Here is a 20334-nt window from a genome sequence, read left to right on the forward strand (position 1 = left end):
GGCACTGAGCTTGCACAAAGGGTAAGCACAGTCCTTGTCACAGGGTCTCTCCTCCAGAGCACCAATTTGTGCTGCTGGTATTCATACACTTAGGTCTGAGTAGTGGCCAACACACTACTTACTCTTCATGTGCTGTGTGTGGGGTCCAATGTGAGAAGAACTAGAATGCACAGGCTGAGAAGTCTACATACATGTGCATGAGGCCCTCCTTTTGGTACTGGACATAACCAGAAGTAGGTCTAAGAGAGGGGCCTGGCTGCAGGTTAGGTGATGGTTCTGCTCAGGCTGTCAAGGTCTGGTGTGGAACTCTAAGGAACTGAAGGATTCTATATTTATTTGAACTCAATCTTCCAAGTTAGGAAGGGTAGGACACAATAATTTTTCAGCTTGATTTAAAATATTAAAATATTGAGGCCCAAGAATGGAGGCCTCCATTAGTCTATTTGCTCCATTTGCATAGCTGTTAAGGGCAAATTCATAATGAAGACTGAGAAGAAGCAAAGAAGCTGAAGAAATGCAAGATCAATGTCACAGATACCAAGGAAAAAAGTGTTTCAAAAGGAATTAATTATTTAAGAGTGGCAAATGCTCTCTAGGAGTTGTATAAGATAGTCTAAAAAGGGTCCACTGCACTTGGCACTATAGAGGCTACTGGTGACCTTAATGACAAAGAAAGCCAGGCTGCATATACTGGGGAATGAGTAGAAAGAAAGAAATTATGGAAAGCAAGCATAGAGAGAGAACTCTTTCAACAATTCCCATTTTTGAAGAGAAGGAAAAAGTAGGTAGTAGCTAGAAGGAGACTTGGGTTTTAGGGAAGTTTTGTTTTTTTTTTTTTTTTTAAAATGATGAGAATTTACTGTATTAAATACAAAAAAGGAAAATGCCAAGAGAGGGAAGAGGTTGAAAATACAAGTGAGAAAAAGGAATAATAATGTAAGATATTTGGGGGGCTGGGATAGAATTCCAGAGCACAAGAAGAGGAATGAATCTTAATTAGAAAGAGGGATACTTCTTTTATTGAAACAAAGAAGACAAAAAGTATTCATATAAATACACATAATCTTTATAAGATCAGTGATATTATGCTGAAACTATTTTGACTGATTTGCTCCCTGTAAGCTGAGATATAATACCATCAAGGAGTAAGATACAGTGTTTGTGGAGAAGAAAGAAATGCTGAAATGGCCCCAGGGTTGAGCAGGAGCGAGGACTGTTGTAGGATGGATTGAAGGAGGGCTGCTACACATGGATGGAACAACTGATACTTATTCATTGATTTATAGTGACACCAATTTGTAAGGCTGTGGGATTTTCTCCACAAGTACTAGCAGCTTATAGATATGGGAAAGATGCTCCTCTTCTCACTGGAGAGTGGAGTTTCACCAAGAGAAGGTGATAGAAAGGCAACAAAATAAGAGAGTCAAGAATATTGTCAAGAGAGTGGTAAAAGTGATTAACCACGGATCTAAGCTGGATAGGACAAAGAAAGGAGGATGCAAAAAGATATGTAGAAAGTATAGGGATTGTTGGTCTGGAAGGCGTGGTAAGGTCAAAGAGTAGTATTTAACTGAGGAACATGGTAAAAAGGAATTTATTTAAAAAATTACAGAGACAGCATGTGATTGTTTTTGTATTTTGTTAGAAAGGATAATCCAAATTAAAAATACCACTAAATTCCTAACAAAAAATCTAATGTTATTTTATTACTTCTTTTTTTAGAAATTTAAAAAAAAAATCAAAATGTAATTTAAAAAGAATCTGTCCCTCTTTTCTAAGGAATGTGATCAAATCAAATTGGGACTAGTATCCCTAAGTCATAGGAAACAGAAATATTTCAAAGAGCAGAACTAAGTAGATTCAGAAGATGTAAAGGCATATTTTTCCAACGATACTAGTGTCTAGTTGGGATATAGGCATTTTAATGGACATCCATCAAATTGATCAGTTTATAAAACCGATGAAATGGCAATTAAAAAAATAGTTATTTATAAAAAGGAAGGGAGAAAGACAGAATGAAAAGTAACTTGGGGCCCAAGGCAGGCGTTTGAGTATTCCTGCTGGAGCTTTAAATTGACCTAGGACCAACTGTGATTCCTTAGGGCTGGTCTCTAGCATTTTTTTTTTTTTTTTTTTCAGTGAGCTCTGTCAGTAAATCTCTCCGGCTTGTCTTAAAATGATATTTTGGTGATTTGTCAGTTCTTCAGTTTTAGATTGGAAGGAAATCTCTAAGTGATTATTGGAGTAAAAGAATTTTATTAGCCTTCTCTCCCTGAAATAACGAGAGAATACTGTCTCCCATTCACCACTCAACCCACAGCAGGATGTTCCGCAGTACTCTTTGACACTAGAACGTGAGAATCTATTTGAAAATCTTTCTCTTCTAATTTTTACCCTATATAAAGTCTGTAAGAATAGATATATTACATATATAATTAATGGCAATTCTTTATATAGAATCACTATTTTTAGACATTCTTAAAAAGCTGGGATGCTTTTTGCATCCTTAGAGACACATTATGAGTTAGAGCGTACAGAATGATGCCAACTCTGAATGTTATTAAAAATAAGGACTTGGAAGTGAAAAAGAAAATTCTAAGTATATCATATTTAATCTTTTTTGTTTCAAAATCATAGGCTGGATGAAAACAAAGATCCAAATATGAAAGCTCTTGAATGTAGGCTGCAGCATTGTTTTTCTAATGCAGAGTTTTGGGGGGAAAAGATTTCTCTTAATTCCAGATTAAACAGAGAAAGCACTAGTATCATGTAAAGAAAAGAGTTTAAAGACCTGGCACTAATGCAAACTGGAAAAGAGATGACAAAACTGCCTTCTAGGCAACATCATTTTGCTTAAGTATTTTTATTTTGTAAATGAATGAACATTTCATTTTATATACTACTATACTTTCTATATAATTTCATTTTGAGATATCAACTTCTGTCAGTCTTTTATTTCCTAGGTCCATATATCTAAGGGTGTGTGTGTGTGTGTGTGTGTGTGTGTAAGTGTAGTACCCACAGAACAGTATAAAGTAGAAATGAATAATGGGCAAAAGAAATGTCTATTTATCTCTTGAGCTGAAATATACCATCTATGTTTCTAATACATGGGAACCTACTTCTGCCCATTAAAACCACCTTTTAAGAAGTAAAATCATTTGTAATGCTTACCCACAAACTTTTGTGGAGTGGAGCTTTTACGTTTTCCCATATTCCCTGTGAGCTTCTCTATGACAGCAGGTCTCTCAAAAGGCACCAGAGAAATATTGTTGTCCATGATAGGCTCTTGTTCCTTACAATCTTCCATAGGAGGTACTATGTAAAACCATACAAAAGATGCAATCTGATAATTTCTTCAACATTTTAAGAGCTACAAAGCTGGATATGCCACTCAATATGTGTTAAACATAAGCTAGTGTGCTTGAATGAAAGTAGAAAGAACGATCTTTAGTGTTAAAGTACACGCTCTAATTTTACACACACACACACACATACACACACAGGATTTGTTTTTATCTGAGTCACTCTCAGATCAATGACATAAACTGTTGGCCACTACTGGTGGCAAACATGTTCATCTTGTTTCTCATCTTACTCCTCTGAAGGTGTTTTCAACATTGATTAAAATCAATACCACTTTAAGACTGCACTATTTTCAAGGCTTCTGGAGTTTATTTTTCTAAAACAATTTAAGTAAGTCAACTTTATTTTGCAGGAAAGCTTAAACAGACACACGGAGTAACAGCACATTATTTAACCAGTTTTTTTTTTTTCCCCCTCCCATGTATTTTCCTGTAGCAGATTTCCTATTGATGAGCTGAGTGAGCTTTTAGCCCTATCAGCAGCAGATAAATACCTGCACAAAGGAGCCTCCATGAAGGAGTTCCAATTCTGAGCATGTCTACACAAGTGGCCGCTTTATGGCTGTAATTTATTTTAAACAAAGTTCTTCAGCAGGATAAGAAAATTCCATTTCCAAACTGGCATATTTGCTCACTAAACAACTGCTCTAATTCACTTGGCGTAAACTCTCCAGAGCTGCTCCCTTTTCATCCCATTTGTCTAAGTTGCTGTGGGCTAACAGATGAGCTCAGAGATACTGACATTAGAGATGGACATTTATAGTACAGACACAGAACTTATGTTTAAGGGTACAGATACAGATGAGATCAATGACAGAAGCCAATGTTCACAGGAAAGACCATAACTTATTCTTGATTATGGTTGCTTTCTCTAAATTGTACCTGTGCCAGTACTGTTTGGGAGCCTAAAGGTTTCATATCTTAGACTACTTTTACTTGCTCCGCATATACTGCAAAATGACTTATTCTATTCCTTTCATTTGTAAAGGATAGTTCTACTACGTGAAAAACAATACATTCTCATTTATAAGGATGGACACTAAAATAAAATGAGAAAGCAGGAGATGAAAGTTAAGAAAATCTAGTGCACAATTCAGGTGACCTACTTAATAACCAATACAGGTTGCTGATTTTGAAGAAATGAAAAATGGCAACAGAAAAATGTTTTCCTAATTTGGACATGTTTAAAGAAATTGATACTCAATCTAAGTTTTGGGTTAACCTAGTATAGTCCAGGGGATAGGAAAGAAAAATTTACTCTTCAATGTCTGTAAGATATGGCTACAATTGACAAGGGATGCCACAATTACTGGATTTAAATTAGAAGTAAGGAAACACTCAGGTCATTTTCTGTACTGACATAATCCATGATATTATCAAGTGGAAAATTATAAATTCCAAGATAGTACATAAAACATTATGTCCTCTTTCAGCAACAACTAAAATAAAAACAAGAACTTAAAAAGAAAAGTAAAGAAAGGCTGACCAAAAAATTCAAACAAGGGTGGTCAGAGGATGGAATGGCAGTGGAGAATGGATATGGTTAGGAACCATTAATTAGATACAGATTATCAGAATCTTAACTTTTGTTTCGGGTGGTGAATTTATAGGCACTTACTACATTATTAAACATAACTATAAAGCTAAAAAACAGGCCATATACAGACTGAAGATGAAAATATGTCACTAACTAGGATCCAAAATGAAAGAAGGAAAGAAAAAAAGGTTTGTTGTAAATTTTGCTAGAAAAACAGCAAAACTGGTTAGCGGGGTTTGCCCCCAAATTGAATATATTAATTAGTTTTGAAATGAGTAGTCTAAAACTTGGCAGTTTTGCTCTAAGTCTAACCTTGAATTTTCATATTTGCACATATTTAACACTCAAAACGAAACCTGGGTGTGCGAACTATCCCACACCACATCCACCTCAATTCAGATGATTTGTCCCAAGTTCAATGAAGCTCATGTGAACTGAAAACAATGACTTTGTCAGAGCTCTAGTCTTACTTTTATTTTATATCAGCCTTTCACATATCAAATATTGATCCTGTTTCTACCATATCAGCAACAACAATAATAATAACTGATACATACTATGTGCTAAGTACTGTTCTAAGACTGGATTTAATAATTTATTTAATCTTTTCAATAATCCCCTCGAGATAAGTACCATCTCCATTTTACTGATGGGGCAACAAAACCTCAGAGATTCCTTGGGGTTTACATCTTGTTAGTAAGGACTATATGAGTTTACCTTAGGTGGCTGGGCTCTAGAGTCTGGGCCCTTAGTCATTATGTTATACTATTCTTTTGTAGACATAATTTGAGTGTTGACTTTTCATAAACAAGTTTGATATATTTTTAAGGTCTGCCATTGGGAAAAGATCTGGTACATTTTCTCAATTATGTAACTAATCTCAATTTTTTCTTTCTTTCAAGGATCTGGGTACAGTGTTTGGGCTTGAAACCCAAAACAAGTTCTTAAGTTAACTCAATAAGGCAACAATCACATATAGAGATTTATCTGGGCTAAGAAAACACTAATAAACTAATCTTACTTGTTAGAGCAAACTTGGTAACCAGATATCCTCCTTGACCTTACTTTTGATGTTATAACCAAGATACAAATAATTTCATATTTGTACTATTTCATTATCTCGTCACATTGAAAAATCTTAAAGACAGAAGCATCTAAGAGTGTTCCCAACATAGCTATTTGTACCACAGTCCCCTGATAATTCAAAATCCAAGAAGAGAGAAGCTGAAGGACCTGGATTATAGGTCACATGTCCACACTCTGGATAAGAGAGGGCAGAGAACCTAGGCTGACCGTTCTGACATGGCTTCATGCAATGGGAGACAGTCCTCTAAAGGAAAATGGAAACTTTGTTATCAAAAGAAGAAGGAAGGTATGTAGGGCAGGCAAAAATAATGGAAGTCTTCTACACTGTCATACATTTTCTCCATGCTGCCAAATTATATATAAAACAAATTCAGTTCTCTTATTTTCTTGACAACATCCGATGGTGCAAATACTTGCTTGCTTTGGCTTCTGAAATCGCTTCCCATTCTCTCATTCTCTGCTCTTACTCATCTTCATGGCTCTTTCTTCTTTTCTTTCCCTTTTTTTTTTTTTTTTTTGTCTTTTTTTTCTTTCTGGCATGTTGGTATGTTGTTGGTATTCTAGATGTCTCACTCTGTAGTTACCCACATGACTTTAGAAAACGTATTACTTCAGGCTACCGCCTATATAACGATGGCTCCCAAATATATATTTCCTACCCAGACCTCTCTTGAAAACTTGAGATCTATATATTCAACTTCCTCTCAGACAGTTTCATTTGGCAGTTCAGTCTTTCACAGGTCCCTAATAGATAATGTGTTCAAAATCTGAAATCTCTGTTTCCCATCCTAAACGTTCTCCTATTTTCCTTATCACCACCTTCTTGAATGGCACCATTATCTACCTGGTCATCCATGCTAAACATCTGCAGCAAATGCTAGGTTTCTTCCTTTCACCCAGTCTCCTTTCCCTTCTCTCTACCACTTCCTCTTCATGGACACACATGGAGGTACTACGTATTTTAGGTTCTACATCTTCAGTTCTCAATTTTTAACTGTATATTCTAGACTATTGACCAATCAGGAGAATGTTGCAATGATCTACTTGCTTTTGTTTTGACTCTTCTGATTGATGTCCTATATTTCTAGCAATTAAATGTTAATCCACAATTATTTTTTAGGGTAAAGTACAAAATTCTTTGCTTGGCACAACTGGCCTTTGATATTCTGTTCTCGGACTATTTCTCTGATCTTATCACCTTCTAATTTCTTTTGCCCTTACAACCTGTGCTCTAATTCTACCGGTTACTTGTAGGTCCTTAACTCACCATGCTCTTTAGGCTTCTTTTTCTTCACACATGCTGTTCTCTCTGCATAAAGGACTCTTCCATTTATTTAGCTGCCTTCTTGCCTGTCAAAACTCCACTCAAACATAACTTTCCCCAGGAATCCCTCTTGGACACCCAGAGTCTGATTTGGACATCTATCCTATATGCCCCTATAAAGCTTGTCAGACAGTGTTCTGTTGGTTTACTGGTTTATTTCTTCCAGTGGTTGGTAAGTACCTTATGGTAGGGATTGTATTTTATTTGTGTCTCTAGTACTTTTTATGATGTGAAACAACTATAACATTCAATATATTTTTACTGAATGACTTCATGAAGGAAATAATGTTACCCAATGAAAACAAGTTGAAGAAGTTTACAGGTTCTTAAAAATGTTCCCTAAACTGCAATAAAGAGCTTCCCTTTCTCAAATAATTACAAGCATAAACTTAAGAATATATATTCTTGCTTTAAAGGTAGCTATCTGGGGCGCCTGGGTGGCTCAGTGGGTTAAGCCGCTGCCTTCGGCTCAGGTCATGATCCCAGGTCCTGGGTTCGAGCCCCGCGTCGGGCTTTCTGCTCAGCAGGGAGCCTGCTTCCTCCTCTCTCTCTGCCTGCCTCTGCTTACTTGTGATTTCTCTCTGTCAAATAAATAAATAAAATCTTTAAAAAAAAAAAAAAGAAAGAAAATTAAAAAAAAAATAAAGCTAGCTATCTTTTGGTTCATGTTTTCATTTTTCTCTTCTGGCAAGGGGGAAAAAACTAATTATATACTTTGGCGTTTAAAGTTTTTTTCTTCAAGCTAAACAGACTTCAAAAATGAGCATAAAGATAATTTTCAAATAAGATAATCTGTCATAAAATTCATTATTATTATCTTTATTTCCCAAACTACAAGACATGAATTTTCTCCTTTTCTCTTAAACTCAAAACTTTTAAATCTACCTCCTAAAACATGTCTTAAGAATTTCACCCTGTTCTCCTCTCCTGCTACTGCCTTCTCATCTTTTCCTTAGCATTCTCACTTCCAGTCTCTCTCCCCATACGTCAGTCAGGCACCTCTCCGATATTCTACATTGGTGACATTTTTCCTTATAAGACACAAATCGGATTACCTCAGTGGAATTCAAACATTGGAGTAACATAAAAGAGTCCATTTTTGCATCACAACCAATTATGTCCGTGTCATTTCCTACCACTTCTTTAACTCCAACTACGTTCGATGCTCAGGAACCTGTTAATGTTCTTTTATACCTCCAAGTGTTAACCTGTGGCAACTGCTCTGCCTGGAACATACATTCTCTGTGAATCTAATTTGTATGATTTTTTTCTCAACCTCATGTGTGAATCAAGCACTGCATGTAAGAAGCTTTCCTTGATTTCTCCAGAGTTAGGTCAACTCTGCATTTGTGCTCCTCTAGAAGTGTGTACAAGTCTTTATTTTATTCATCTTCCTTTAAAGTACATATTTCCTACCATACTATAAATGTAAGAAAGAAATTATGTCCATTTATCTTTATACCCCCAGAATGTTTTGTAGAAATGGACACACAGCAAGCCTTCAATAAATGTTTCCTGAATGCTGTGAAGGAACATCTCTTTGAACTCAGACATCCCCTTCCTTAAAAGAGTCAACATGGGGAAGAACATGTTTTAGGAAAGAGAGGCTAGGAGACCTAACTATGTCAGATATAAATGAAACGATAACGAATAATAATTAATTTCAAGGAGCTAAGGGCAACAACAATGATGGCAACCCCCACCTCTACCACTAAAAGAAAAGATAAAAAAATAGACAAGATATAGCACGATAGTAAGAGAGGAAAGGGGATAAATACAAATTTCACTGTAACTGTCTTTAAAATGAGACACATGCCAAGCTATGTGAGACAAGGTTAATGATAGACTCTAGGAGCATTTTGCCCATATTTTTTTCCTTTTATGGCATTTATCAATTCCTACCCCATACATCCAATCCTGCATTAAGAATGTTAACAGAAGAAAAAGATTAAGGATAATCTCAAATTATTATTACCACATGGCCACAGAAGTACAGCATGAAATGATATTAATATAAACTTATGTGGTTAAAACTATATCCAATATTGAATAACAAATATTTGGGTCTATAAATGATACCAAAACCTATCTTCTCCTCCCTCCCTTCCCATACACTTATCTTTGGCTTTGTCCCCTGCTCTACCTAGTATCTGAGTGTCTTTCCCACTTTCCCCATTTTGTTCCAGTTTTAGAGCAACCTATAAAGGACTTTTAATTATTACAAGCTAAGCAATCTGGGAGATGAGTGTTGATGCTATGGCTGGTTACAAGTCCCCCTGGCCCCAAATGGACCTGCTTAATTTTTCGTCAGCACTTATTCTATAACTGGTTAATTTGCCAACACATTGTTAAATGTTGACTATTTATGTACATTTTACCTCCCTATAATAACATACAGTCTTTTAGAAGAGACTCTATTTCTTATTCAGATGTGCGTGCAACACACTTTTCACTGAGTTTCATAAAAAACTCAATGGAAAAGGAATTAATAGAATTAATAATCCAATCAAATGTCAAAACGACAAGGAGAGAACATTATATGGAAAAAATAGTAGTAGGACCACAAGGTGTCTTTAGAAAATTTTGGCATGCCCTCAAGCTTCTATCAGTTACCCTGACTCAAGCCTCCTCTAAAAACGACAATTTAAACAGAAACGGCAAATGGAACCTCAAATGCCTAAGTTAATGCTGCTGGTAAGTAACAACCTTATTGGGAATGGAACATTTAACATTTCTTCATATTTGATGCCTTGAAATGTGAGTGAAAAGAACCATTTATTGGGTATTTATTGCATATCCAATCACATTTAGTTCTTACACCAAGTCTATGACACAGATGCCACACAGCCAGGCCAGGTTTGTTGGACTCCTAGACCCACCATTTTAAATTCCCTGCTCTGGATCCAATGCTAACCTCATTAGCCGAGGTAATGCAACTTGCAATGTCAAATTTACTAAGACATAAAACACAGACAGGCTTTCAAAAATGTTAGTTAATAATATAAAAACAAAGGACTCATTCACAACAAAAAGTAGAATTAAAATAGTTCTTTAGATTATATAAACTATCCTTAAGAAATGCTTCAATTATTCAGGGTAACAGAATAAATATTTTAAATTCCCAACTCAAAAACAAATAATTACTGGCTGCCCAATAAACAGTTTCACAGCATGTACTACATAAAACAAAACCCACGAATAATCCTTGAGCTGTCTGTAAGTTGCTAAATAGACATTTATATTTTGAAAATGACTATAGCGTTCTCCAATTATATTATTTGATACTGGCTAAATCTTTTTAAAATAAGAGATATAAATGCAACAGTAAATTAAGATTTTTGTATGTACTTATATGAATGATAAAATTAATCAGTATCCAAATATAATTAAGAGGACAGGACAGATGCTTCAAATCTAAAGAACTGAAATTCATAACTTTACTTTGTAAATCTGATTTACCAACATTAATTTTTCAGTAACAAAGAGTTATTAATTGGTAAACCTTAGAAACTACCTTTCCACCTGCTATTGTATATTATGGCGATGAGGATGTTTTGCTTGGGTTTTGATTTTTGTGGAGGGAAGTGGTGCCCGATTTTAGTCTAGATTGTTCCCTACACTTAGTAGAAAGCAAAATGAGTAATTTCCAAGATAAATCACAAAACAGATTAGAGATATTTCCAATTACATCAATTATATCACTGATCACTTACCTAAGAGAAATGAAAATACACAACCAACTCTTTTAGGAACTGTACAGACTTTCCTAGAACCCTTTCTAACTATTTGGTGCCTCCAATGAGCAAATACTATCTTCCTTTGGTGTATTCAAAGTCCGCTGTCATTATTATGTTAATTCAAATGCAGGTTATCAGAAATAATTTGGGATTTTCACAAAAACTCAGGACAGCTTGTTTGCCAAGCTTCGCAAAGCTCAACTCATTTCACATGCTTAAGAAGATAATCCCATTGGGGCACCTGGGTGGCTCAGTGGGTTAAGCCTCTGCCTTCGGCTCAGGTCATGATCTCAGGGTCCTGGGATCAAGCCCTGCATCGGGCTCTCTGCTCAGCAGAGAGCCTGCTTCCCCCCTCTCTCTCTGCCTGCCTCTCTGCCTACCTGTGATCTCTCTCTCTCTCTCTGTCAAATAAATAAATAAATAATCTTAAAAAAAAAAAAAAAAAGATAATCCCAGGCAAAAGTTAATGTGATCTGAAATTGTTCTAAAAAGAGTAGAATTCGATCTTCATCCTCAAGGGTAGAGAGAACTGTCTAGCCCCTAAGGAACTACAAAAGCAGTGAGAGGGGAATGAAAATGGTGAATGCCATTTCTACCCACCATGGTGACTCATGACCTGCCCCGCGGCCTCCATGCCGACATTCTGGAGATAGTTGTGGCAGCGTTCCTTGTGCTCCTCCAGTGAACTGCGCTGCTTGTAGCTTCGTCCACAGTAGTTGCACTTGTGAGGTTTACCCACTGCGAAGAGAACTCGAGATTAGTGGTGCTGTCGGTCTCATCCAAAGCAAAATTAACATCTGACTTTTGATAGTGTGGAGGAAGCATTTATATGCTTTTCAGACTCAAATCTCTTCCTCCTCCACACTCTGATTTAGGCAAGAAAAGCTAATAAATTTCTACCAAGACTAAAAGACAGAAGATAAGGCAGATCGTACCTTTGGTGATAGGGGAAATACTGAATCAAATTCATGCTCTGACTGTATCCTAGATCATGAGGGGCTGATGATCAGTCTTCACATTATCTGACTCGTAACACTAACATTTGCTCTTACACAATTCTCTCAGCTTTGACTCATTCAAAAGACAAATCAGGAGTGTCTTAGATACATGGTGAGAATTTTTTTTTTTTAATTTATTTTTTAGGGAAATAAGGACAGAATTTTTACTGAAGAAAACTAAAAAGCAACAAATGGAATGTCATTGTTTAATGAAAAGATTATTCACCGTAGGGGACCAAGGGCCCAAAAAGAATTTAAGTGATGAGAAAAAGTACAGATAAAAGCAGAGTTTCTCTTTTCTTTCCCTCTTGGTAATAGCTCTTCACACATGCAAAACCTGACAGCAGATAAGTGTACTCTCCCACATCAGCATTATGCTGACATTACCAAGAATTAGCCTACTAGGTGCTTTGAGTCAGGACTATTAACAATAACCACTGAAGTCCTAACCTATTTAGCTATATGATGATAGTAACATTTTCTTCTCCATCTTTTTTTTTTTTTTAATCTCTAATGCATTTCACATTCAGGAAATGAATTATTTCCTAGTAGCCAGAGAGCCATATCTCAGTATACCAGGTAAAATAATTCGATGCTCACGTTAAAAAAAAAAAAAAAGCAAAACAAAGCAAAAAAACCTTCAAAGAATTGATGAAGAAAAACACACTTATGGAAAGAGACATGTTTTACTGTATGCCAATTCACAAGGGTATCAGAGAGCACTTTGATTCTTGGTTTTGAATAAATACAGAAACAACAGGTCTGTGCCGAAGCCCTTGGTAGTAAAACATAGTGTGAATCAGGTCAGTGGCCCTCATCTGACACAGGAATCACTTTGTTTTGCCCAGAGGACAAAGACCACTCTTTTTCATAGTTAAAGATAGTATCCCTCACTCCAGTCACCTTACAAACCCGCACTATGACACTGGTCACAAATGGAATTGAAATACTGTAAAAAGGCATTCAGAGCTGCATAGACACTTCACCATACTGATTAAGAACAAAAAACAAAAATTAAAAACCCACCAAATTTTTAAAATGTATTTGAGGTGCACATAAACTCTGTTATTTCATGATCATAATTTTTGCAAATAGTTTTAAATGAAAACTATCTAAAGCAGGATTAATCATTTCTAAAAATACTAAGCAAACAAAGATCTATTTTTCAGAACAAAGAATTTTTATATATTGAACCAAGTTTGTCTCTGATATTGTGAAGAATCTTTATCACTGTGTGAGAACATTAAAAATGACAAGAACCTACTTTTAGTCAAAAACATTTCATGTAAATAGTGTAAATATATTTGCATGTAGTTGCATTTTAAGATATGGAGTTACATATTACAAAAAGCTTTTGCTTGGTATCACTGTTACTTAATTTTGGGTTTTTTAGTACTGTTTCTCTAGAAATAAGTGAATTTTCCCTAAACAGTCTACTAACTAATACTTATTAAGCACATACACTGTGCTCAATAGCCCATGTCAACTAGTTTCATCGTCTCTGTCTTCCTCTTTATCGGTCCTGTTGCATTGTGTCCTAGGATACCTCTTTTACTATGAACATATAATCCTATATTTTCTTCCCCTTATTTATATAAACCTGAAACCTTCTGAACTTCATTTAAACATAGTTCCCTTCCACTCCCCTTGGCTCACAGCCCTCAGTGAACTTCTAACTCACCCACCAAGGAAGAAAAGGGTATACATATTACTGTTTTCGAAACTCATTTTTTACTAACCTCATTTTTTGAGATCTATCCTTTCTGCTTTACTTCAGCTTCTCCCATTTGATACCTGTTTTAAAACATCACTCTTTCCTCTTCAACCCAATTGGAGTGAACTGTTCTAGAAGTATTACTTCAATTTCTCCAAAATCTTGATCTGGGTTCCACTATAGCAATCCACATACTGGGCAACAACATATGTTGTAACTGTTTTATCTCTAGGACATTTACTCTGGAAATGCTCCACTTTATCCTTCTGCCTCTCTCAACTAATACATACTTGTTAGAACCTATTATGTACCAACAACACTGTGATGAGGCTAGAATGTAATGTAGAGAACAAATTCTCATGGTGCCTATCCTCATGCAAATGACTGGTGAGGAAGATAGACATTTAACAAATATACAAGCAATATATTACAAATTGTGGTAGATTCTATAGAGCAAAAGAATGGTGTGTTAGCATAAAACAGGGAACCTAATTTAGTTCGAGAAGGTTGGACAGGAAGGTCTGCCTGAGGTAGGAACACTTCTGCTGATAACTGAAGGAAAAGTAAGTTAATCAGATAATGGGGGATGGGGGCGCAGGGTGGAGGAGAGGCAGTGTTTCAGGATTTCTGGGAACTGCCATCTTGTATTTGTTTTCATGTACTTAGCTCCTTCAAAGTCTAAATCATGCTCTTACTACTCTTTTGAAAATGATTTTCAAACATCAACCACAATCCTTGCCAGATCTAATGGCTCTACCAGCCCCACAAGACCACTTCTTGTTAGTTCTTTGATATTTCTTAAAAATAAAGTTCATGAAAATATTATTTACATTTTCTCCCTATAATAAGTTTATTTGCGTAATACTTATAAACCATGAGTTAATATGTATAACACATTATCTTGCATTTATTTTTATAAATATTATATTCTCACCATCTGAAACACCTTAGTTCTGATACTACAGACATTTTTATAAAGTCATCAATAGCTTCTGAATCACTAAATCCAGTGAACTTGGATTCTAAATCTTTCTAATTTCTTGGCCACTTTCAAATTTGCATTTGCCTTGAATCTCTTGTTTTAGCTTCTGGGATCAGGTTCTGTGTTCTCCTTCACTGGCTTCTCAACCTCTTCCTACCTGGCAAATAGATACATAACTTCTGATTTTTTTCTCACTATAATAGTCTCCCTCTGTTCCCTCTAGATTAAGCCCTCATTTTCGTGAAATGTCCAGATCCTGCCTGGAATAGTTTCCCATGTTTGTTAGCTGCTACTGGTCATTTACACCTTTATAGGATGATCTTGGTTAACCCAAAGATGAGTTTTCTCCTCTGTGCTCTCACAGTACTCTGCCCATAGTCTGATGATGCATTACTTATGATTTCATTGTGATTATCCATATGATATCTATTCATCTTCGTAGTTCCAAACAAATGAGCTCTGCCCTAAGGACAAAGGTCATGTTTTACTCAATTTTGAACTGATTGTGCTATGGTGGTTATTAAACACAGGAGATACTCAATACGTATTTGCTGAGTGACTGCACTTCAAACTCATACTTTCAAATGCCTTTTGGGTATTGCCTTGTGCTTATTCCTCTGAAATCTAAAATTCAACATATCCAAAATTATCTTCCTCCACAAAACTACTTCTTTATTCGGACTATTCTTTTGTCACTGTTACCACTGTTAAAATAATCCGGATTTGCAACAGCCAGCTCCTTTTGTTGCCTCCTTAACCCTTTCCCACATCCAACTGCTGAATTACACAGACTCAACTCCTTTGGTGTTTCTCAAGTTTATCCTTCCTTTTCAATCCCACAAAGGAGAAACAAGTTCAATTCTTCATTACTAGCCTATGCTGGCCTAACAGATTTTAAACCAGGTGTTCTCTTGTGTAATTATTTAGTCCCCTCCTTAAAAACCCTTACTGACTCTTAACTTCTATCGAAGTCTAAATCCCTCTACCTGGCATCCAGTACACCATACTAGCTGGTTCCAAAGCATACATCCCACCTTCTACCCCAGAATTCAGCCAAAATCACCTTGAGCTTTCACACTTGTGTCTTAGTTCTTTCTGGAATGGCTTCATACAATTTGGGTTTCTTGAAATTCCATATATCCTTCCATTCCCAAACTCACTCATCTTCCATCTAAAAGTGATCTTTCCCATGAAAGAATCATAACCATATCAGCTCCACACCTAGGAAACATAATATTCTATTTGTGGCTGTTTATACATTCATGTTGATATCCCATGTTAGACTGTGATCTTCTTGGGAAGTTGGAGCAATGTCTTACGTATTTTTGTAGCTGCAACAAATTGAGTATGGTGATTTGTTCACAGAAAGAATAGGTTGGCGCTTCATTAATGGCATCATTTCCTCACTCTTTAAATATTTTCCTCTCACTGGTTTTCCTTAAATTTCACTAAATTTCCAATTTTCAAAGCAATATGTCTGTATAGAAAATACCAAAATTCACCAAAAAATTACTCATAATTTCACAATTTAGAAATAACTATCTTTAACATTTTTATCTTCTTGTATTTTTTCTGTACATGCAAAGACACATTTTGTTATGAAACTGTGTGTCTTTATACACTGTATTTATACTCTACTTATTTTACTGAATATGTTTGAACATTTCCCTATGTTATAATATTTTTGTTGTGGAAGTTAGAGGACAAGTTTTTTCCTAAATAGAATTATGATAATGTTGAATTACTTAGCTTGCTTAGTATTCCTAGTCCTTTTCTTATTTAATAATTATTTCTCTTTTTACTATAGTTATTTAAGCCCACACCTGAAAAAAATCAAGTAGTCCTAAAGGGCATTTAATGAAATACACAGTCTCCACTTCTCTTGCCCACCCCATCTAATCGTAATCTATTCCTCTGTCCTCTTTTTGGAATTTCTATTAGTTTGATGTTAGAACTACTGGACTGATTCTTTAAATTTCTTATCTTTGCCCCCCTTGTACTGATTGTCCTTTTACTCTTTTGACTTTAAAAAATGACCTCATTTTTTATTTGAATCTTTCTGCTAAGTGTTTCCTGGTTATCATGTATTTTAATTTCTAAGAGCTCTTTCCTGCTTTTTACTTTTTTTTTTTTTTAATAGAATTCTTCTGCTTTTTCTTGGGCACAAAACTTACCTCTCTGAGCCTTTTTTCTTTTTAAATTTTCTTCCCTCTTTATATCGTCTCTTTTCTCTGAGCTTTTTTCTTTTTATATTGTTCCCTGTATTGAAGGGCTTTCTTAAATGTCCAGTGCCTGAATATCTTTTGTTCATTCATATTGAACAATGAGTTACTAAAAAGTTAACTGGAAGTTCAGGAAACATAAGTGAAGTTTGTGAACTACTGCAGAGTGATATCTTTATTATTAGACTCCCATGTCTTCTCTTTCAATTCCCTTAGAGAAGATGCCTTCAATTTCTAATCCCAAGGGTGGTATAAACTGGATGTCTTGTGGCAAGGAATGGGGCCACAAATCCAAATGTTCAATTGTGGTTTTTTACATAATCTCCTTGCTTGAAATCCTTTGTTTCCCCTCTACTCTCTCCTTTCCCTGGAGTTCCTATGCCCGAATGTTTCCAATTCAATTTCTCCAAGAAATAAACATTTATTTTCCTGTGAGGACAGGAGGATTTCGTTGGCTGGCTGTACTGTGTGAGAGTAGCTCTGTGATCTAACAGTTTTGTATGCAGATTTTGAAATACCTTTATATTTGGTCCAAAGCTCCAACCCTGATTTCAACAATCCTGTTTCTTCTACTTTTCAGGATTCTCTGGTGCTAGTTAGCTTGATCCTCATCCCTTATTCCCCTCTATAATCACTAAAGGTTTCAGTCTCATCTTACTGTCTGTTACTATCCCTGCCTCTGTTTTCCATCCTCCTCTTGGCTGCTATTCTATACTTTCCCATTGTCCTTGATCTGACGAATTTAAGCTTCTGGAAATGTCTACTGTGATTTGAGTGGAGTTTTAAGAAGGAGTAGAGACAGATGTAGCTTTTAATTTCATCATGTTTAAACAGCAATATACAATATCACTTTTGTTGTTGGTATGGTATAGTTCTGGAAGGATGTATCACACCTTCCCATTAAAAAAAAGTGATTTACAAAGTGATTTAAAAAAAGTGACATGATATATTAGGAAAGCTTAGCCACCAAAAGAGTAATCACACATTAGTAAGACACAGAATTTGTAGAAATGTAAAATTGCACATCTCCTCTTTTCTATTGTTATTTATTTAACTACTCTAACACAAAATTCCCTACCTATCTTCAAAAACATTGTAGCTTAACTGTTTGCAATGGATCTCAAAATGTGAACTGCATGCTACCTATGTTAGAATTCCCTGGAGTGTTTGTTAAAATGGAGATTCTTGGGTACCATGCTTGACTTCTGGGAGTGCTACCTGGAGGTCTGCATGTTTAACAAACTTCCCAAGTAGCTGCTTACATACCTAAGTTGGAAATAGTGGTTTTATAGAAAATCATAAATCATCATGTTCTCTATGTCTGCTTTAAATTTATTTTTAAGGTGAAGAATATTTTTTCTTCACCTTACTATAATGATCTTAATTGTGTTATCAAAGGAGTTGAAATTAACCTTATAAGAAATTTCGGGATTAAGATCTGAAAAGCCCTTGGATGAAGCTTCATTTTATTGCCAGTAATAACACAAAAAAGAAATTTTTGATATGGAAGTTTACTCCTGTATGATGATGATATATTTTGAGGATAATGATACAGTTTAGTTTAAACTTTGCATCAGTTCTCCTTCAAACTGACCTGTGCGTCTGAATTCTAAAATTCAAGGGGAAAGTGATTACTGACCCATTTCTCTTAAATTGCAAATTGTACTGTTATCTTTTTAGAGGGCTATATGATGTTATTTCACACTAGAGAAAACAGCAGAGAAATTAATCATTTCCACTAATAAAAGATAAATGGTTTGCCAGGGCACCAATGATGGGATTCTATCTTTCCCAATTTCCACAGGACCACAGTTGAGTGCCAAACGGAATATGTTGTCAGAACACAGCTAAAAGCCATTAAGTCATCTCCCCCCACCCCCAACTATAACTTACATGAAGAGAAAATGCTGCATTAGAGTTCCCACTTTCCTTACTTGATAAAGTCCAGCTTAATCACATGGTAACAGCTTTACACTGGTTCTTCTAAGCAACCATCTTCCTCACAAATATTTGTTACTCCTGAATTCTGACTCATGATATATGCAGATTTTTATTTTTAAAAAATCAGCATTATTGAGGTAAAATTTAGATAAAATCCATCCACTTTATATAATTCAAGGAGTTTAGAAGTATATTTAGTTGTGTAACCATGGCCACAATTAAAATACAGAACATGTCTATTGCCCTAAACATTTCTTCTTTGTTCTTTGTACCAAATCTCCCTTTGTAACCACTACTGTTTTGCCTTTTTTTTTTTTTTTTAAAGGATTTCATATAAACTCAATCATGCAGTATGTAGTCCTATGTGTCTGGCTTCTTTCATTCAGTGTGATGATTCTGAGATTCATTCATGCTGTTACATATATTGGTAATTTATTATTTTTATGGCTGAGCAGTTTTCATTATATGAATATACCACAGTTTCTTAATCTATTCATTAGTTTAGTTTGTTTCTAGTTTGTGGCTCTTAGGAATAAGACTTCTACCAACACTTGCAGGCAAGTCTTTTTAAAAATATGGATATCCAATTGTTCTAGCTCCATTTATAGAAAATATTATCTTTCTTCCTTAAATTTTTAGTGTTAGGACCTTTGTTGAAAATCAATTGATTGTATCTTGTGAGTATATTTTTAGTTTTTCTGTTCTATTCCATTGATCTCTGTGTCTATCCATAAACTAAAAGAATAGATACTACTAACAGAGTTAGTCTTTAAATTAGGTAGTTTAAGTCTTATGACTCTGAATTTTCTTTTCTCTCTATTTTAGAGGAGAGGGGCAGGACAAGGAGAGGGAGAGGGAGAGAGAGAATCTTATGCAGGCTCCACACCCAGCATGGAGCCTGACATAGAACTCAATCTCATAAGCCTGAGATCATAACCTGATCCAAAATCAGGAGTTGGATGCTTAACCAATTGAACCACCCAGACGCCACATGCTTTGTCAGAATTATTTTGGCTATTTTAGATCTTCTGTATTTCCAAACAAATTCTGTAATCAGTTTGTTAATTTCTACAAAAGATCCTGCTAGGATATTGATTGGGACTGTATTAAACTGATAGCTTTAATTTCCAGAGAATTAACATTTTAACAGTATTGAATCATTTAAACCACAATTATAACACATCTTACCACTTACTTAGGTCTTTAATTTCTCTCAGCATTTTTTAAAACTTTCCTTGCACAAAGTTACATAAATTTATCTCTATGTAATTCATGTATTTTGGATCCTATAATAAATCATGTTGCTTTCTAAATTTCAGTTTCCAATTGTCCATTTTAAGCATATAGAAATAAGTCTGATTTCTTTATATTGATGTTGCTTCTTGCAATCTTAATCAAATCTCTCACTTTTAATTTTTGGGGGGGTCG

The 20334-nt window shown here is 35.3% G+C and overlaps 1 protein-coding gene across 12 annotated transcripts in view; it reads right to left on the bottom strand.

Moving 5' to 3' along the window:
• Nucleotides 1-20334, bottom strand: part of IKZF2 (IKAROS family zinc finger 2) — a 155722-nt gene that overhangs the window by 9675 nt on the left and 125713 nt on the right. For all 12 annotated transcript variants that reach the window (XM_047720979.1, XM_047720986.1, XM_047720980.1 and 9 more), the window contains 2 exons: nucleotides 11650-11787; nucleotides 3175-3318 (listed from right to left, as the gene is read on the bottom strand). In XM_047720979.1, the coding sequence (XP_047576935.1) occupies nucleotides 3175-3318; nucleotides 11650-11787 (282 nt within the window). The remainder of the gene's footprint in view (nucleotides 1-3174; nucleotides 3319-11649; nucleotides 11788-20334) is intronic.

Source organism: Lutra lutra, chromosome 3 (assembly GCF_902655055.1).
Source record: "Lutra lutra chromosome 3, mLutLut1.2, whole genome shotgun sequence".
Lineage (NCBI taxonomy): Eukaryota > Metazoa > Chordata > Mammalia > Carnivora > Mustelidae > Lutra > Lutra lutra.